Here is a 21,389-nt window from a genome sequence, read left to right as displayed (position 1 = left end):
TAACTCTCAATTGTATCTTTCTCCACTTCTTTTTTTTTATTTAGAGAAAGACGAACATGAAATATGGCCCGATCTCATATCTCGAAAAACTAGCCGTTGAGGTAACTCCCTTGACTCGATTTTCCTTCACTTGAATTACACCCCCCGTCTAGGCGTACAACATCATTAGGGCCCGCCCAGTGACAGCAACAAGTTCCAGAGTTCCAGCGCAGCGTTGGCTGAATAGTTACTATGCGTATGCAAATCTCATGAGAATGGCAATTTTATGAGAATGGCAACATTGTCAGTCCATGCAAACTAGAGCCTATTAAATAGTACATAATAGATCGCGTGTGGCCGTTATGCTGACAGGCGTTTTCCCTCAATACAATTCCATTTAACATGTGGATAACTTGCCTGTTGAATAATTTGCCGGCCCTACATTTTTGACAAACATTGATAATGCAAAGCTAAAATTACATAACTATTGAGGTACAGTACTAATGCAATTTATAATCCCAGATTAAAACTACTCTGCTGAGCGGTGAAGTATAAAATAGCCTATAAAGACACATTTATACAGTGATGCATGTACGTAACGCAAGTAATGACAGCCGGTTAGCTACTTCCCTCGCCATGAAATATTGTGACAACTCAATTCTGCCCCCAAATGGATGGAAATGGTCTGGTACTATGGCCCCACTGTATGTGTGGTCTCTATGTTCAGTTAACTATCTATTTATTCCACGTGTCAAACTCATTCCACGGAGCGCGTAATGTCTGTGTGTTTTCGCTCCTCCCTTGTACTTGATTGTGGAATTAAGGTCACTGTTTAGTAAGGAACTCCCCTCGCCTGGTTGTCTAGGTCTTAACTGAAAGGTTAAAACAAAAACCAACAGCCCAGTTTGACACCCCTGATCTAACATAACCAACCTGCTTTTATCAAGATGTCTTTCCAATATACCAGAATACTCATCATAAACATATTCTGCATCCTCAATGCTGTACATTCAAGCTCTTCTACATAACAAATATTTGACAGAGATTAGGTTGATAGTATTCTGAATTCTGTGAAAATAACTTTCAATGGTGTAACATCCCCTCCAGCAAACCAGAAGAAAATTACAACAGGACGTGTGCATATTAATTATATTGAATATAGCAAAACAATCGTTGTAATCAAATAAAAATAGTTTCCTATACCTAATAAATGTTTTTTTTTAAAAACATTTAGCACTCAGTAAAACTTGGTATATTGTTTTAACTAGGACACAGAAGCAGATTGTCCCATTAGTTGCATAGTACAGGCGAGTGCAGTGTACTAACTGCACCAGTTGGTGTTGAGTGCAATATTTATCTATCTAGCACACAGGTCAAGCACTCAATGGCTGCGTTTAAACAGGCAGCCCAATTCTGATATTCTTTCTGCTAAATTGGTCTTTGGACCAATCATGCCAGAACTTTCCACCGCAGCTCTTTTTCAAAGCTGATGTGATTGGTCAAAATACCAATTAGTGAAAAGAATATCAGAATTGGGTCGCTTGTGTAAACACCACCAGACTGACACACACTTCCACATTAAGTCTGCACTGATAAACAGCAACTAGCAAACCCACTTATCTTTAGCCACACATGTAAGGGCTCGAGTGATGAGAATCACTCATTCTAATGCCTGACAACACAGACAGAATTCTTGAAAATGTTTAGTGTACTGACAATGTACTGCTTGCTTTAAAAATCAGAAGATACCAAAATACTAACATACGGGTGGGTAAATTGACAATTTGCTGAGTGACATGCGAGTGAGAGTGATCAAAATGTAACAGGTCGGTGACTTGTCTGTTCAGATCGCCTATCGCATGCATGTCCCTGTGAGTATCTAAGTAACTACTATATGTAGTAGGCAGAGGATCAAGTAGGTTATTGTGTACAGCATTGTCAGGAGGTAGTGGTTAACCTCAGTGACACCATGGGATGTAATGTTACCTCTAACACACAGGACAAGATTGACCAGTTCTCATTGCTGTAACATTACAGTAAAAACAGTGCCATTTTGTAACCCTTTAACATATAACACTTTGGAAAAAGCATTGAAAGGCAGCCTGACATGAGTAAGTGCTAGTTTCCCTATACAATTTAAAGCATTAATTTACTTACAAGTAAACCATGTAGTGTCAAAGCCACAGACAAGGGTTTGAGGTTAGACCCAAGATTAATACCAAGGATTTGCAACAGAAACAGGGAATTTTAGGAAGATGTATTAAAAATGCCAATCAATATATCTAAAGCTAGGGAATGTTCAGGTTTGTTTTCAAAGGGCTTACTTTGAAAGGGAATTGGAGCAAGACAAGCTTGCGGAAAAACTTTTGCGTTCAAACCGCTCTAGGACATTTGCTGTATGCATATCAATTTTCTATGTTTAAATAGACCTGGGAGAGATATGCCAAAGAGGACAACAAGACAGTGACCTTCTCCATCAGGTGAATGAGTATAGTGCATGTCCAGAGATGAATCACCCTGCACCTGTCTATTCAGAGGGGCTTCAGCATGGTTAGCATTTCATCTAGATCCAAAATAACACAGAGGTCAACCTTTGGGGTGACAGAGAGCCCGCTTGGACAGTGGCTAAGGCCCCCATGACTTCAGTCCATGCTTAAGGTTAGTTAGGGTGTAGAGAGCACTGCATAAACAGTGGCTAGGCGTTTAAAGTGTTTGGGGGGTTCCATGCTTAGACAGTGGTAGGGTTTGGGGAACAAGAGGCCTTTCCTTGACTTAAACAGTGGCTAAGGTCAGGGTAACAGAGGTCCAGTCTTTAAACACAGAGCTGCAGGGTCAGCCAGGTCACAGCACTAAGTGCCCTCCTCACTGCACGGAGCACGACGGGGCCTCAGCGCAGCAGCAGGCTGAGGAACCCATGGCTTTAGGGGGAATGAGGTCCAGGTCCTCGTCGTCAGGGATCTCATCCAGCCGGTATCCATCCTGCAGCAGCTGCCTGCTCAGGTCTGGGTGTACCTGCACAGAGAGGTCAGCCGTGGAATGACAATTCAAAAAAGGTATGCGGACAGGAGGTTAAGAAAAATGTGTGAGGAGAATATAAATTGTAGGTGGATTTCAGATTATTTTTTACATTGTGTATACTTGTATTGAATCTTGTTTAAATATGAATAGATGTGCAGTTGACTATAAGGGCAACTATTTTATATAAAAACTGAACCCTGTTCCTGATAGAGAGCACTGCTGCTCAACGAACAAGCCTTTCTATGTAGAAGCATGGTCTGAGTATAGTATACACTCTTTCACACTGGGCACACTCACCTCAGCTGAAGAATATCCCGAGGAATACTGCTCGACATCTAGCTCATCATCACTGCAAGGTCAAGACAAGATAATGTCATTAGGAAAACTCTTAGGCTGGGATTCAATCCGATCTCAGATTTGGACAATGTGCCACTTAAAGGTAATTTACGATTGAGTCAACATATGCAGCGTTTACCATAAATGTGGTCTATGCAAACGTGGGAAAATTGCCTTTTAAAATGTGCATTGCTGACCAGGCGCACACAATGTCAGACATCCACCAGGGTGTGGTCCCTAAATCCCAGCGCGCCGAACGATTGGCAGATCAACATTCGGCGCCATATGTGTGTAGTCCTTTACCTGTCTGAATCCAATGCTACCAGTGTCTCTTCAGCATGCTGACTCAAAGCAGCATAGCCTTTGTTGAACTTCACACTTCTACAAGAGGAACAAGAGAAACTTGAATTGTAACAGCTCAAATACCTCAAATTCCATGTTTGTAGGCGTCCAATGATACACACCTACAAACATACATCTCTTACCTCTTTCCTCCTTGCCTGGGCTGTTGCATCACTGGACCCCCTGAGGTAAGGCCTTTTTTCTTCATTGCTTTACGGGCCATCTCACGGTGTTTCTCTAAAGCCAGGATTCAGTCACATGCAGAAGAACACTTTAAATAAAAACATAGGCTATGACACTGAAATACTGAATCATCACAAGGCTTTAAACAGGAATTGTGTCAATCTAGGGCCAGGGATGTGCTTACGTAGTTTCATGTGAATGGCTGGGGCTTTGGACATGATGTAGGGTCCCCTCTTCTCCAAAGGTCTGATGCCCCCATCTGTAGCCCTTGGTCTTGAGCTGCTGCCATTGCCCGGACCCTTGACATGTGAAAATCAGGAATGTATGAAATGTCATGGAGGATTCTGTTACAAATAGAGGATCCCTGGAAGACAACTACAGAAAACAGCCTTGCCCTTAATGCTGCTACACAACTACAAATTAGCCCTGCCATTAGCCTCTCATTTGACTCAAAAAGATAACTATCAAAGTATATTGCTACCAATTTAGAAACGGATCAATTTTTTTTAATACATTTTTTGCTCCTATGAGGTAATCCAACAATGTTTACGCCGCCATTTTGTCTATTTAAAATCTTCTCACATTGTTTGTCACAGGTGAGTGCCATCATGATCATGACACTTCCCAAAGTGCTGCATGTCACGATGGGACTCACCAGTGTCGCTCAATGAGAGAAGGTTTTTAATTGACAAGATGGTGGCATAAACATTGTTGGATTACTTCATGGAGAAAAACATTTATTTTAATAACTGAGCATTTTCAAAATTCAAACGAATCACCTGCAACTGGTCACACCCGAATCAAGACCATAAAAAGTGTTATCAAATACAGGTTAGTTCAAATCTGGCGGTTTGCTGGCGGTTTGTATAGGGCTGTCCAGTAAAGGACACCCAAAATATTTGGTTATATCATAAAATTACCAGTGTTCTGTTTGGATTCAGTCGTGTCATTAACTTTGTGAAACTCTTCCGTTTCAATTGCTACCATAGCTATGCTTTTCATATTTCTTCTGCAAGAAACATTTCAATTTAGCCATTTCCATATAGCAATGGAGGCTGCTGAGTGGAGGACGGCTCATAATAACGCTTGGAATCTGCCCGCTTTTATCCACTCAGAGACTAAGTCCCCAACCCAACCTCCACATCCTGAGTGATGCCCCCAGCCCGAGTCCGGCCGTCCCTGCTTGGACTCTGAGTGCCCCCAGCCTTGGGGAAGGCCTCATCGTGCACCTGGTGACCTTTTGACTTCTACAGCGAGTCCCAACCTGACTGACAATCCCACCAGAAGACGGGCCTGGCGGATGGGCGACCACCACCTAGCCCCCTACCTATCCAGAGCCCAATGTCCATGTCTTATGCCTTCTACCCACCTGCCTGTTCTCTCTTACACTCTGTGTCTGGCCTCTGGCCCCGACAAAAGCTTAGATCGAGGGCTGACTATCAATAGATTGCAGTAAGTGAGCTGCTCTGCTACGTATGAAACCCTGACCCAGAATCAGGTCGTCTACGAGTGATTTAGCACCAGGTTCCCCACAAACATGCGGTGCGCATCAGGAGAGGGGCAGCAACTTATCCGGCTGCACCCCAACCTCGTGACGAACGGCTCTACTCACCTGTCAAAAGAGGAAGGCTAACCCGGGCCAACCGAAGATCTGCGGCGCTACGGTACCGTTACGTTTAGGGGGGATTCTGACTTAGAGGCATTCAGTCATAATCCCACAGATGGTAGCTTCGCATCACTGGCTCCTCAGCAAAGCACGTACACCAAATGTCTGAACCTGCGGTTCCTCTCGTATTGAGCAGAATTACTATTTCAACAACATATCATCAGTAGGGTAAAACTAAACTGTCTCACAATGGTCCAAACTCTGCTCATGTTCCCTATTAGTGGGTGAACAATCCAACGCTTGGTGAAGAGCCGACATCGAAGGATCAAAAAGCGACATCGCTATGAACTTTTCATACTGAAAATCAAGATCAAGCGAGCTTTTGCCCTCCCTAAGCTCACCTGCGTTACCGTTTGACAGGTGTACCACCCCAGTCAAACTCCCCACCTGCCACTGTCCCTGGAGCGGGTCGCACCCAGGGCTTGCCTCCCCAAGTAAGTGAAAAAACGACGAGAGTAGTGGTATTTCACCGGCGGCAAAGGCCTCCCACTTATTCTACACCTCTCATGTCTCTTCACAGTGCCAGACTAGAGTCAAGCTCAACAGGGTCTTCTTTCCCCGCTGATTCCGCCAAGCCCGTTCCCTTGACTGTGGTTTTGCTAGACAATAGGTAGGGACAGTGGGAATCTCGTTCCTACATTCATGCGCGTCACTAATTAGATGACAATGCATTTGGCTACCTCAAGAGAATATCAATTATGTCCCACCTTTTGTCCCTGCTTCATCGAATTGCCTCACTTTGACATGAGTGGGTCACAGCCACCCTGAAGGTGGATTGAGAGCGACCGCGAAGGCTAGCATGCAACGGTCAGATATCGTCAAAATGACATCCATCCGGTGGTATCATCAGAGGCTTTTCTATCTTACAAACTGGACATCAGTTGCCGCTACTAACCTTCTGCTACTAACCTTCTTTAATGGGGTTTTTACACCCAATCAAGAACAAAATAACCCTCGCAGTATCTAGCGGCACCATCGACCACCTTTACCAGCGCTTCATCGATATTCCTCACTTTGACATGAGGGGGTCACAGTCACTCCACGGGTGATTTGAGTGCGACTGCGACATTTGGGTACGCTCCTTTGAATTTCATCAAGTTGACATTCAGTGATCCGTCACCAGTGGGAACCTAAGCTTCTTCCATCTGTTTTATTGTTCCGCAGCAAATCAATGGCCATGGATGGTACTACCCACATCAAATGTAGGCCTCGCTCCCCAGACAAGCTGGAGATACCTTTCCCCACTTCGTAGGGCATGAGCCAGATCCATGCAATGCCCTATCACTACAGGGCCAATGGGTTTAGTCTCCGCCTCAAGTCTAGTGAGTGTAGAGGAGACCTCCCCACCTACAATGTTTGGGGCCGGCAAGCGCCATAGCTGGCGAGATCTGCGAGAAGGTCCCAGATCGTGTCCAGAGTTTGCACCGCCAACCACCAGACCCAACCTCCCCACCGGTCCGCCTTCGGCCGGCCAACGGACACCACCCACATACAGCCCCTTGCGAGACCACGCACGAGAAACCATGAGTTGCACAACTAACTTCCAATGATGGCGAGAGGAGGGCCTCCCTAATCTTCTACATTTGCAGTCACTGTACATAGATTTTTCTATTGTGTCATTGACTGTATGTTTGTTTATGTGTAACTCTGTGTTGTTGTTTATGTCGCACTGCTTTGCTTTATCTTGGCCAGGTCACAGTTGGAAATGAGAATTTGTTCTCAACTGGCCTACCTGGTTAAATAAAGGTGGAATAAAAATATAAAAATAAAAAGGGCGACAGAGCGACTGCTCCCCCAGCCACGGCTCGAGCCCAGCCCCGCTTCGCACCCCAACCGACCCAGCCCTAAGAGCCAATCCTTACCCCGAAATTACAGATATTTTTTGCAGACTTTCCTTACCTACATTGTTATAACCTGCCAGAGGCTGTTCACCTTTGAGACCTGCTGTGGATATGGGTACGGGCCCACCTTTGAGATTTACACCCTCGCTCCCAGATTTTCAAAGGCCAGGGAGAGCTCACCAGACGCCGCTGAAGCAGCAAAGCTTTCCAGGGCTTGGGTCCCTCTCCCGGGGCGAACGCATTCCAGGCACTCTGCCCTTCACAAAAAAAAAGAACTCTCACCAGGGATGCCGCCAGTTTCTCCGGGACCGGTCCCATTACCGCACTGGTTGCCTCGCGGCACCCGTCTCCGCCAGTCCGTGGACAAGTAGTTTGCGGTCATTGTGTCACATTACTATTGAGCTATTGAAATTATAAAGTTTGAAAAACTAATGTAAAAACATGTGAGATGAAAATGGACAAACTAAAGTGTGTGCAATGTGTAGGTCTGCTGAGTGTACATTTTGAACCTTGTTTGAAGTCACTTGGTCACATGACAAAGAAGCTATTGAAAAAAATATATAATAATATTAAAAAATAAAAAAGCGTGTAAAATGTGTGTCTATGCCATCGGGTTAGCTAGAACCAGTTAAAGTTTTAGGAGTAATGGTTAAAGAGCTATTGAAATTTGAAAAATTAGATTTGTCACTATGTTGGCTGCTAACTGCTGTTGGTGGAAGTAAGGAAAACTACGTTGGGCCAGTAACAAAAAGGTCGCTGGTTCGAATGTCCGAGGCGACTAGGTGGAAAATATGTCGATGTGCCCTTGAGCAAGTCACTTATCCAGAGCAATTATGGTTAAGAGCGTCTTCTAAATGACAGATTTAAATAACGTTCTCAATATCTGGTGTACAATCTGTAGCCAACATGGTTAACTTACAAACTTTGCTAACGTTAGCAGTAAACAGTAAATAACAAGCCAAGTAACTTTATACGCTGATCGAATGGTAGCAAGGTTGGCTGTCATTTGAAAACAGTTGCCAGAAATCAGATTGCGTGTTATTGGTTAGCTAGCTAGCCAAAACATAGTTACCGGCGTCAAAACTTGGGATTCGGGCACAGCAGCAAGGAGAGTATCCCTCTCCTGTTCCTCCATAATGTTGTTCATGTTGGTAGGAATGTTCACGCTTTATACGCTAAAACCGGCATGTTGACTATTTCCAACCATCCATGAAAGGATGTCTTATCGCTGCTGTCTTTTCCTCCTGCTAGCTAGTCTAATGACCACTTCCGCTTCCTGTCAACAGAAACCTTGGACTACTTTCACCGTCCTTCCTTCATCCCTACCGTATGACATCAGAAACCACAAGGTGGGAGAACTTCAGTGGTAACAAACTTTCTGGTGATAGAATTTGATATTGGTAATACTGTCTGATTATTGCAATATTCAACTAAATGGGCCACCTAACAGGGATAGTGCAAAATGACATTTTGGCTAGCACCTATTGATGAAGGTAACTTCTTCCCGGGGACCATTTTGTTAAGAGCCCCGACGCTTGCTCTTAACGTTAACACGGATCGCTTGCGGTAAAGTTTTGGAATTTTGATAAAACAAAATGTTAAATTACCACACACCTTTATGGTTAGTGTCCCCAAACGGCCGTATCACAGCACTTCAGGAAGACGACCACCAGTGCTAATTAGCAATCTAGCATGTGTAACGTTAACGGAGGAAGTACGCAACATATGGCTATTTGCAAATCTGCTAGTTGATGTTAGTGTTTTAAGATTATTTCTCGCTAAAATGAGAGAAGGGCCATATTTCAAAAACCGGTCCACAAGCAATCATTGACGTTTAACAGCCAGCCGTGGGCGAAATTAACAGCTGAACACCCTACACTACGGGAAGAAGGGTTTGAGAGGTTATGCAAAACCTGACAGAATTACAAGACCCCTCTGCATTGAATCAAAGTGAATGCTGACCAAACCCATTGTTGGAATTAATCCCTTTGTCCTCAACTTTCTTGAACTACCATTTTATATCAGTTTCGACCCAGCAGTGTTATGAGATGCATCAAAGTACATACTACTAGTTAGGTTAAATGTTTGGGTCTGCCATATGTTCATGTAAACATAATATGTTGTATATGTCAGTTGTCTGAAAAGACCATAATTGATTTAATTGAGCAAAAGTTTGTTTGGAAATTGAACATTGACACCTTTTGAATTAATGGGTTACTACACGCCAGTAAATCAAGCTTACCATTGAGACAGCGTCAATAGATATTGCTTTATTAAATCCATAATTTTGTACACAACAGGAGAGTGGATTAAATCAACATCATACAGACACCAGGACAAGGCAGAGACTTGAAGAGAAGTGGTTCATCTCGTTGGCCACCAGATGACCTGAGGGGAAATGAAAAGGACACATTTAATTAGTTGATTTAAAAATGAAGAGAACTCTGAAGGGCCCGAAGATGCAACATGCGTTTCCCAAAAGACCATGCAGAGAGAACATTCGCTTATCGTGTCGTTGAGGCATGTGTCAATACTGATCGGATCAAAAGAAAGGCAGCGCTGCTCTCAGGCCAGCTTTCTCCATTGACATCTTACCTTAAAGCTGCAGTATGTAACTTTCTGGGCAACCAGACCAAGTTCACATAGAAATGGGTTATAGATGTCACTCATTGAAAGCAAGCCTAAGATGCGGTAGATCTGTTATGTGCGCTATATCTATGCTTCCAGTTCTCAAGTTCAGTTTTAGTGTCTTGGTTTTGTACACCAGCTTCACATTGATATGGAAAAGTTATTTCAGAGCAGTACAATGATTCTCTACACAATGACTGCTTGTTTTATCCAACTGAAATTAGGCAAACTAGAATTTTAGCAACCAGGAAATGGAGGAGCGATTTTTCTGCACATTGCACCTTTAACATTAGAATTATTCCACAATACTGATGCTGTATAAACTCCTAGAGATTATCACCTATGGCTGCTAATATTGAGGCAGCTTACCCTATAATGCACAAAATAAAACTCAATTGAATAAACATAACTAATTTAAATATAGGCCTATGTAGCCTATACTTTGGATAGACTATTTGTCTTTTAATGCAGTCATCATCCTTTACTTGTTTAATATTTGCAGAGACATTGACAACTTTATTTGTATTCAACTTTGTTGTGAAGTTATGGGGTCACAGACTGAAACATTTTGATTCTGTTTAGTGGGGATCTGTATAACATATTTAACGATGCACTTCGCTGTTCTACAAATGGTCTGAGGCAGTTGGTAAATAACATGCGTTTAAGTGCAACTTTAGGAACAAAGGTTTTGGGACACGGCTCAGAGATTTAACAATGCTCCTACAAAGGTTGTAACAATGAACTTAGCCTTAATATGCTTTTGAGAAACTGGGCCCAGAGCATTCACTTTTCAATGTGTAAGCACTCACCCAGAGGATGTCTATAATTTGTCCATGCCCAGATCCTCAGGTGTGGAGATACCCAGCTCAATCAGAGTGGGCTGCAGTTCTTGAATCAGATATGGGTAGATATCTTTGTGGGGGCCAGATTTGTCCTGTTACAGAGAGAGGATGATGAAGTTCACCATAGGGAATATTACAAAAAAGGCATACAGGTTGAATATTGTGTACCATTCTATACATTTCCTAAAATAATAATATTATGTGAATAAATTCAAAGGAAATTAAATCAAAATTATTTTACATGTTAAACCCAATTTCACAAAAAAGTGACATATACAGAACAAAAATAAACACTATGTGAAGTGTTGGTCCCATGAGCTGAAATAAGATCCCAGAAATGTTCCATATGCACAAAGTGTATTTTTCTCAAATGTTTACATTTTGTTAGTGAGCATTTCTCCTTTGCCAAGATAATCCATCCACTTGGCATATCAAGAAACTGATTAAACAGCATGATCGTCACACAGGTGCACCTTGTGCTGGGGACAAAGGGCCACTCAAATGTGCAGTTGTCACAACACAATGCCACTGTCAAGTTGAGGGAGCATGATATTGGCATGCTGAATGCAGGAATGTCAACCAGAGCTGTTGCCAGAAAATGTCATGTTAATTTCTCTATATACAGTGGGGCAAAAAAGTATTTAGTCAGCCACCAATTGTGCAAGTTCCCACTTAAAAGGATGAGGCCTGTAATTTATCATAGGTACACTTCAACTATGACAGACAAAATGAGAAAAAAATCCAGAAAATCACATTGTAGGATTTTTAATGAATTTATTTGCAAATTATGGTGGAAAATAAGTATTTGGACAATAAAAGTTTCTCAATACTTTGTCATTGCCAACAAAGGGTATATAAGAGGTCAAACATTTTCTGTAAGTCTTCACACACTGTTGCTGGTATTTTGGCCCATTCCTCCATGCAGATCTCCTCTAGAGCAGTGATGTTTTGGGGCTGTTGCTGGGCAACAAGGACTTTCAACTCCCTCCAAAGATTTTATGGGGTTGAGATCTGGAGACTGGCTAGGCCACTCCAGGACCTTAATGCTTCTTACAAAGCCACTCCCCTCTGGATTTTTTCTTCTCATTTTGTCTGTCATAGTTGAAGTGGACCTCTGATAAATGACAGGCCTCATCTTTTTAAGTGAGAGAACTTGCACAATTGGTGGCTGACTAAATACTTTTATTGCCCCGCTGTATACCCTGAAGAAGACTGTCGAAACGTTGGTAATTACATTTTTGCATCTGAGCTCCTAGAGTGTGCGGCTCTCTTATTTTCAAATGTTAATTTTTCTACCATAAACTGCCTCCAACATCATTTCAGAGAGTTTGGCAGTACGTCCAACCGGCCTCACAACCACGTAAGCACAGGACCTGCATATCTAGCTTCTTCACTTGTGGTGGGATTGTCTGAGACCAGCCACCTGATGAGTATTTCTGTCTGTAATAAAGCCCTTTTGTATGAAAAAAATAAAAGAAGTCTGATTTGCTGGGCCTATGCCCACCCATATTGTGTCCATGCAAAGTCATGTGAAATCCATAGATTAGGGTCTAATTTCCTTATATGAACTGTAACTCGTTAAATGTTGCATTCAGTATAGCATAAAAATAGATTATGCTGTGAGCCTTCCAGCTAGTCTAGTTAAATAAAAGGGTTAGGGTTAGTTGGCTACATTTGAAAGGGTGAGGAATTGGTACACCTACTAATTAAGGAGTTTGACTGTTCTTTTTGTACAGCAAGGTGGCTCATGTGAAGATTAGTCTGCTTCCACCAAATACAAGAAATAGCCCACACCCTAAAAGTCAATAGTATGCATATTTCAGAGGAACCAATTTTCAAAGCTACTGGAATATTCAAAAATGTGCTTTTGGTGAATTTGTCTGAATGAAAGTCATTTAAATTTATGCTCAGCCATCTGTACAAAAGCCATCTGGAACAAAAACACCTACTGAATAAGATAAAGGTGCTGTAACATGTAGAATGTCTCACCCATGTGGAAGCTATGTGAATTGCAGTAGGCCCACCTAATCAGAATGAGTTCTCCCCCACAAAAGGGAATGTTGCGTTTTATATTTTTGTTCAGTATATTGACATTTTCAGAAATTACAATGGAAAAATTCTACATGTAGCTCCTTTAACCAAATGGCATAAATTGAAATGTAAAGAGATTTTCCATTTTGACAAGATATAAAAGCAGCGAGTATATCCACACTTATGTAGTTCTGTCCTTGACTACTAATGTTCTGTATTGTGTCATGTTGTGTGGACCCTAGGTAGAGTAGCTGCTGCTACAGCTAATGGGGATCCTAATACAGTGCAGTTGGAAAGTATTCAGAACCCTTTACATTTTTCAATTACATTAGTCTTATTCTAAGACCCCCCCCCCTAATCTACATGCAATACCCCATAATGGCAAAGCGAAAACAGGTTTTTACAAATGTTTGGGTTTATCTGTATGTGTGTATCTATATATATATATAAGTGTGTGTGTGTGTGTACACACACACACACACACATTTACATAAGTATTCAGACCCTTTACTCAGTACATTGTTGAAAAACCTTTGGCAGTGATTACAGCCTCGAGTCTTCTTGGGTATGAAGCGACAAGCTTGGCACACCTGTATTTGGGGAGTTTCTCCCATTCCTCTTTGCAGATCCTCTCGAGTTCTGTCAGGTTGGATGGGGAGCGTCGCTGCACAGCTACTTTCAGGTCTCTCCAGAGATGTTCGAACAGGTTCAAGTCTGGGCGCTGGCTGGGCCACTCAAGGACATTCAGAGACTTGTCCCGAAGCCAAGTACAATTCCTTCGACCTCATGGCTTGGTTTGACATGCACTGTCAACTATGGGACCTTACATAGGCCGGTATGTGTGCTTTTCCAAATCATGTCCAATCAATTGAATTTACCACAGGTGGACTCCAATCAAGTTATAGAAACATCAAGGATGATCATTGGAAGGAAACATGAGCTCAATTTCAAGTCTCATAGCAAAGGGTCTGAATAGGTATGTTTTATTAGTACATTTGCAGAAACATTTAAACCTGTTTTCGCTTTGTCATTATTGTGTGTAGATTGAGGGGGGAAATATTTTAATCAATTTTAGAATAAGGCCAACATTACAATGTGGGAAAAGTCAAGGGGTCTGAACACTTCCTGACTGCACTGTAAAATACCAAAAATACATCGTTTATTTTATTGAGATATGACTTCACTAGAAGTCAGTAGGGGAAGCTGTGTAGCTCACCTTGACTGCCTCGAGGATGCGGATGGCACTGGCCAAGTCATTCAACCTTCGGCAAGCACGAAGAGCTGAGTCGAGGATTTTGGGTTCAGGTACCAGGTCGTAGCCAATTAATGTGTTCATGCCTATGGGATGTGGAATGGGATTCAAGCATACTGTTAACCTTTTCTTTTTTTATCCGGCTATCCGTTAGTCTCCAACTCAAGGACTGAAAAAAAAAAAAAATGACAGACCGGTCGGCAAAAGTGCAAACTTATTTTCAATAATCTTTAGAAGATCACCTTTCTTCAGCTCCCAGGCATCAATGTCTGGCTTGCTGAAATAAGTGACCCAACGGGCATCGAACTCCTCATCGGTCTCCACCTTGGCATGGGAGTAGCATCGGGAGGCCAAAGGAGCTGCAACATATAATCTAGAATTAGTTTATTTTCTATAGGTCAAGGACTATTCGTAGATGCTTGACTGAAAAAAAAAAATACACACCCTTCCATTCTCATGACAAAGCAGGTGAGCCATAACCTACACCTTCTGTCAGACATGTCATCTCACTACCAGCTGATTTCAAATAAGATTTTTGCAGCCCAGTATGTTTTGAGTACTTTGCCTGTGTACTACACTAAGATCTATTCTAGGGGAAACTGACCTTTGACATATAAATGCATAATTGCAATATCTCCTTCGCTTGCAGGGAAGGAATGTATATTTACAGCAATCTGGTTAACTGGGCCAGGAGGTCAATGACAAGACACTCAGTTTATTTTCACAGCACAAATCTAGCCATAACTGAGTGTACAGATCTCAAGAGCAGTCGATGGTGTAGGACATGACCATACCCTGGTTTGACCGCAAGGTCTAGGATTGCTGCGCATTGTTGTGCACTTGTGATTCCCTCGAAAAACTGAAGCGTGGGTCATCACAAGGACACATGCTAAAGTTTACTAGCGGTCTCATGGAATCTATAAATTTACACTGGATATGACAAATTTATGAACGTGATGACACTACACTAAGGGCACCAATAAATGTTACTTTAGATCAACTGGAAATCAATGTCACCCTGACGCAAACAGTCCCATTGACTTAGCTTTAAGCTAGCTACATACAGCGAATACCATCTGTGTGTAGGACCGCAATACACAATTTAACAGTTTGTGACTTAATATACTTACCGCAATGCATTGAATTAGCCTAATAGTGTAAACTGTCGAGTTGTGTGAGACTCCCTTAACGTTACATACCATTTACGACTAACGTTAACTAGCTTTATGGCTGTTTGCGATGGACAACTGGCTAACACGAAAGGCAAACAATTGTATACATTAAATAAATAGACAAATTGAATAAATAGACAATTTAATAGGCTTTGCCGTCAGTCTTACCCGAGTAACATGGTCGTATCCGCGCTAAACTCCGTACCCCAGAGGTTGAAAGTCGAACAGCGGCTCTGAACATCTTGCCGACCGGTGAGAATCAGTGGCTAGCTGTGTCGTATGCTAAGGAACAGATTCAGAGGGACATCGAAAAGGGAAGCAATTGCGTCTGCGCAAAACCGCAGGGCCTACGTGCTAGGAGACTACCGCGCGAGTTAGGTAAGCTGTTAGCCTCACCTTGAAGGCCTATCAACAACTGCCAGTTGGAAATATATGCACACAATGCACATTTTTTTTTATTGTTTATAAAAAATCATTTATTACCTTCAATACCATTCATTCTTTACAACTCATAATTTTCGTACATACTCCAATAATGGTATTTTAATTTAACTAAACAAAAACCCCAAACAAAACCTCAGGGGAGCATCTTCCCTCCCCGTCACCCTACAAACTACCTTTCCCTATCTCCCTGTCCCTAATCTATCCCCTTACAAATCTAAATGACACCCAGCCCTAAACCCCCCCTTCATCTCTCCCGAGCAGCATGCTGCCCCCACTTCCTCTCCTCCCTCTTCATCCTCCCCCTCAAATCTCCTTCCACCCTCCTCACTATCCCTTCCACCCCCCCATCTCTCCCTGTCTTCACCATGTTCTGCCTGGCTTCCCACAGCCCCCGTTTAAAGAGACTCATGAGAAGCCAGAGCAGAAACCTGTCCCTATCCGTCCCTCTCGCTCTCCCTACACCTCTCTCTAACCTGGCCCACGTCAATACAAAATCCCCCTTACCAAACCTAACAACACCTAGCCCATACTACTCCGGCAAAGGCACAGTCCCAAAAGACATGGCGCACAGTCTCCTCCCTGCCACAAGAGGATCTTGGACAGGTGGGGGATTGCACCAAACTATACCGGTACATGATGGAACGTACCGGCAAGCACTTATGGAGGCACAACCAATTCAGGTCCTTGAGTCTGTTGTCCAGACCCCGCACCTGCACTCCCTCCCAGACCACTTCCGAGATGCCCACTACAGGCGCCGGACTCCCTGCCTTTCTGACCTCCTCGTACAGGTGCCTGTGATCTAAAGTGATCTAAACCTACTCGGGCAACTTCAACCTCAGGGTGCGCACTCAGCCTCTCGCCTGATACGAGAAGAGCAAGCTCCGTTAACAAGAAAGAAACAAAAATTGCGTCCAACTTGAGGGGGAAATGTGGTACCCCCCTCCCTCCCTCCCCGATGGGACAGAGCATGCGTGCCCTGGCGACCCACTCGCACCTGCCACTCCACATGAACTGAAACACAAGCCTCACTAGAGGGCTCCTCAGACAAGCCGGCAATGGGTAGATGTACGCCAAATACAAAAGAGACGGCAACACATCCACCTTTAGGACCAGGACTTTGCCCATAAAAGACAAATACCTAGCCTTCCACATTGCTAGCTTCCTCTGTACCACTGCGATACGCATATTCCAGTTTAGCGTCGCTGAGCCGGAGGTCTCAAAATGGACCCCAGGAATCCTCAGGGCCCCCTCACAGAGAGAGAACCCCCCGGGCACATCCGTTCTACCGCGCCATCTTCCGAAAAACTTGACGGAAGACTTTGCATGGTTCAGAACCGCTCCGACGCTCGGGTGAAATCCCCAAAGATGGCAAGGGACCTTGTTAGGCACGAGTCCTTGCACAGCAGTAAGGAAGTGTCGTCAGCGTACTGCGTCATCTTAACACGCAGCCCACCACTTCTAGGGATCAACAAGCCTTCCACCCCTGTGTCTGCCCTAATGGCAGCCCTCAGAGGCTCCATGTACAGAACGAAGAGGAGAGCCGAGAGTGGGCACCCCTGCCTGACCCCAGACGAGAGGTCAAAAACGTCACCCAAGTGACTATTTACACTAACTCGGCACCCCGCTCCGACATATAATGTACGAATCCATCCTATGAACTTCTCCCCAAATCCTAATCGACCTAACACTCTGAATAAAAAGGATCTATTCACGCGATCAAACGCTTTCGCCTGATCTAGCGCTGCTACCATTAAAGCCAGTCCTCTATCTTCAACCCAAGCGACGGAGTCCCTGATTAACTGTAGGTTCCATCTAATAGAGCGGCCCTCTACCCCGCACGTCTGATCCTCATGGACAACGTAGGGAAGGGCTGTGCGCAACCGGTCTGCTAAAACCTTTGCAAGTAGCTTGTAATCTACACACAGCATGGTCAACGGCCTCCAGTTGCCAAGGTCTGTTACTTCCCCCTTCTTATATAAAAGTGATAGCACACCAACAGCCATTGATCCCCCCGGGACCCCCGTCTCAAGGATGGCCTTCAAGACTTCGAGGACCACTGGTCCAAGTGTACCCCAAAACTTGAGATAAAACTCAGCCGGCAGCCCATCCATCCCAGGCACCTTCCATTTTCCCATCCTCCTAAGAGCGCTCTCAACCTCTTCTAGTGAGATCTGGGCCTCCATCACTTCTCTAATGTCCTCCGGCAACCGCTGGACAAGTGTTCTAAAAACACATTTCACAGTTGTCACCCTGACCATATCCTCTGGTTCTCTAACTATACTACCATTTTCTTCCCTAACGCCATGCATTACCTTCCTACTCTGTCTGGCCCTAACCGACTTAAAGAACATAGCAGAACAAGTCTCATTGTGTTCTAGAAAGCCACTATGCGCACGCTCCAGGAAAGCTCGAGCCTTCCGCTCCTGCAACTCCCTGAGCTGCGCCTTTAGAATTGCGGATCTCTCCCAGTCAAACGACCCGCCGAGGTTGCCTGCCTCGTACTCGAGTTCAATTAACCTTTGGATACGATCCACCTCCCTCCTCTCCTCCCTTTTTCCCTCTTGCAATACCCTATTATAAAAGCCCTAATCCTCACCTTAACTAATTCCCACCACTCTAACACCCCCTCGCACATGGACCGGAGGCCTTCAAGCCTCCAAAAGAAACCAAAAAACCCATCAACAAAAGCCTGCTCCTCCAGCACATCCCGATCTAACTTCCAGTACCCCCTACCAAAGAGGCATGCTGGCGACCCCACCTGCAGGAGCACCCCGTCGTGATCCGAAAAGAAAACAGGCAACAGCCGCCCAGACAACTTACCCAAAGACCTGGGTACAAAAATATAGTCGAGCCTCCGCGCAACCCCCCTGGAGTTGCGCCATGTAGGACCGTCCATTTTTGGAGTAGTGTGCAGGCCACCATCAACCAGACCATGGCAAGCCATTAGCCCGGTGATGTCGCCTGCACTGCTATCCCCCCCTATTCCTAAATCTGTATTAAAATCCCCCTTGTCCCACTCCTTCTTAAACCTACTAACATCCCCTCCATCCCTCAGGTGAACCTCCTGTAAAAAACAAAAATCAAACCCCACACCCTCCAAATAACTAAAAACCGCCCTCCTCTTAACAAAATCCCTTAAACCCCTTACATTTAAACTAACAAAAGTAAAATTGAAAGAATAAAATAAAAACATGTAATACACTCAAATACTAAACCCAGAGAGAAAAAAAACAAAAACAGGAGACTCACCTGATGCTCCCCTGCTCAATATCTACCGGTGATAACACCATCCGTACTCCCAACGTCTCTTCCTCCATCTCGCCAACCCAGGATGCAGGAATAGTGTTTGGCTCCGGGGTGCCCTGCACCCTGGGTCTACTTCCACACTACTCCCCAGCGCTGCAGCTGGTTTGGAAAAAAATAGGGGAGGCTGAGTCCCCAAACAAAAAACTCCCCAACTCCTCCTGTACCCAGTCCTGGGTCTTGTTAGGTGTGTCCCCACCCAACAGAAGTTGAGGGCCTGGGGAAACCAGCAGCAACCCAGAGGTTTCTCCCACCCCCATCGCTCTCTTGGCCATCCCCTCTCTCTCACTGTCGGCCAATCGCACCCTCCTCTTCACTCTCTTCTTTGGTGATGGCGGCAGTGGAGAGATACCACCCCCCCGCCAGCTCCTCCACCATACCCCTCATCTCTTCCACCAGGGCACTTTCCCCCCACTCCACTTGCTCTTCCACCGTCTCCTTCTCCACCACTCCTCCCTCGCTTTCTTCTCTCTCATGCTCCTCCCCTCGGTTGCCTTCTTCCGCCGCTTTTCCTGGTTCTCCTACTCCCGTGCCTTCCGTTTCCTTCTCTCTTCCATCCGCCACTTCTTGCTCCTCCTCCTTCCTTGCAGCCTTCCCCTCTGGACCTGTACTCTGGTCATGAGGCGTGCTTCCTTCCCCTCCTCTTCTTCCCCCATCCCCCGCTCCCCCCCCCGCCGCAGAAGCGTAAGACCTCTGACGAGCCGGGCACCCTCGCCACAGGTGTGCTGACGAGCCACACCCGTGGCACGCCTTAGGCTTGTCACAATCCTTCGCCTCGTGCTCCCCAGATCCACAAAATCTGCATTTTCTTGTGCTGCACGAGGCGAAGATGTGGCCGTAGGCCATACAGCGCCTGCAAAATGGGGGCTGACGTGCATAAAACAACGTCTCCCTGTCAGCCCCTAGGGAGAACATAGCAGGAGGATGGAGGTAGCCACGATGTCCCTTTGGGTCCTCCCTGAGGAGGGCCTGGAAGCCTCTCCTCCCATTCCAAAACCCAAGTGAGTCTTTGAGGTGCCTTGCTGAGGAGATGTTATCCATGTATCTCCCCAGAAAGGCCCTCACCTTTTCGTCCTTAACGTATGGGTTGTAAATGTTGACAGTTACAACCCTAAAGTTGTTCCTCGCCAGGCTTGTTATTTCATAGTGGCTCTTCGGCCTCTCACCTCCCACTGCTCTTGCCTTCTCAGGATATCATTATGTTTCTCCTCAGTATTTAGTGCCACGTCGTATGCTCCCTCCAATGAGTTGCCTTGGAAGCAAAACACGTCCTTCACCGTCAGCTTTAGAATCCCCATCAAGATTGTCCTTCCAAAGGTTTCCCGTCCTAAAGGCTCCAAATCCTTTTCCTTCGAAGCAAACCAAATCGTTATGGCCAGCCCAATCCCAGGGACCGACCGTGTTGATGGATTTTGCACCATCTCCGCAAGGAGAATGGCGCACCCGACTCACGTTCTCTTCTCTTCCAAAACAATGAAAAAAGAAAAACCAAAGTGACTGAGCCTATCTGGTGCAAACTAACACAGAGACAGGAACAATCACCCACCACAATGCACATATACCTTAAGGTAATGCATTCATATAATCACACACTACTATGGTGGTGTTAACCTGCCTAACGCAGTAAATAAACTGGGGAACACTTCTCTTTTTAGCTAGGCTACATTACCCACTGATAATTGGGGCATTCGAACGCAGCTCTAGGCTGGGTTTGCCAAAAGCATCGTAGCACTTATCTTAATTCTATAGAAACCAAATGGACTAAATATTATTTTAGGGCTACGATGCTTTTGGGAAACAGCCCAGGTTGACACACCGCCTGCCTGAACAGAGACCAAATAAAACTTGAACAGACAGAATAACCATTTCACCCCTTAAACTACAGTACGCTTTAACCCATTACTTATCATATAAATATAGATCTTATTGCCAAAACATGTGCACTGTGTAACTTTAATACACAAAAAGAACGATTAATAGAGTGAAACTAGCGGCAGAAAACAAATGGTTGGCATGCCAAAAACCGGTAGATTGTTAATGGGGCCCTGTTAGCCCTTAATCATGACTTTGTTAAATTGCATTGCACACAAATCATTGGATGAAGCAAGGGGGAGTTGTGAAGCTAGGTCTGAATATTAAAGGAAAATTCCACCCAAAACTATTTTGGTATGCGTAATTAGTCCATTGTTGAGTCCCAACATGCTTTGCTTGTCAACAATGGACTAATGAAACAAATGCCAAAATACAGTTTTTGGGTGGAGTTCTCTTTTTAACAAGGAAACCCCTATGGGACTCCCGAGTGGCGCAACGATCTAAAGCTCTGCATCTCAGTGCTAGAGGCGTCACTATAGA

At 44.5% G+C, this 21,389-nt stretch overlaps 2 protein-coding genes and 1 long non-coding RNA gene across 3 annotated transcripts; 1 reads left to right on the top strand and 2 right to left on the bottom strand.

Annotated features, from left to right (window-relative positions):
• Window positions 1–1,111: 1,111 nt before the first annotated feature.
• fam219b (family with sequence similarity 219 member B) lies at window positions 1,112–8,587 on the bottom strand. Its single transcript, XM_035737311.2, has 6 exons — window positions 8,438–8,587; window positions 4,043–4,157; window positions 3,819–3,912; window positions 3,637–3,714; window positions 3,295–3,346; window positions 1,112–2,991 (listed from the first exon to the last, which is right to left on the bottom strand). The coding sequence occupies exons 1-6, from the start codon at window positions 8,510–8,512 to the stop codon at window positions 2,842–2,844; spliced, it is 564 nt and encodes a 187-aa protein (XP_035593204.1). The 5' UTR covers window positions 8,513–8,587; the 3' UTR covers window positions 1,112–2,841.
• Window positions 8,576–10,444, top strand: LOC118359095 (uncharacterized). Its single transcript, XR_004820592.1, has 2 exons — window positions 8,576–8,714; window positions 9,666–10,444. It is a non-coding gene; the product is annotated as an uncharacterized LOC118359095 (long non-coding RNA).
• On the bottom strand, window positions 9,616–15,730 carry LOC118359089 (cytochrome c oxidase subunit 5A, mitochondrial-like). Its single transcript, XM_035737324.1, has 5 exons — window positions 15,459–15,730; window positions 14,361–14,477; window positions 14,083–14,204; window positions 10,803–10,927; window positions 9,616–9,753 (listed from the first exon to the last, which is right to left on the bottom strand). Exons 1-4 carry the CDS (start codon window positions 15,529–15,531, stop codon window positions 10,814–10,816), a joined length of 426 nt encoding a protein of 141 aa, XP_035593217.1. The 5' UTR covers window positions 15,532–15,730; the 3' UTR covers window positions 9,616–9,753; window positions 10,803–10,813.
• Window positions 15,731–21,389: the final 5,659 nt, after the last annotated feature.

The sequence above is a fragment of the Oncorhynchus keta genome, chromosome 2, assembly GCF_023373465.1.
Source record: "Oncorhynchus keta strain PuntledgeMale-10-30-2019 chromosome 2, Oket_V2, whole genome shotgun sequence".
In the NCBI taxonomy this organism is placed as follows: Eukaryota; Metazoa; Chordata; class Actinopteri; order Salmoniformes; family Salmonidae; genus Oncorhynchus; species Oncorhynchus keta.
Note: the sequence above shows the minus strand (reverse complement) of the source record. Positions and strands in the feature narration are given on the sequence as shown.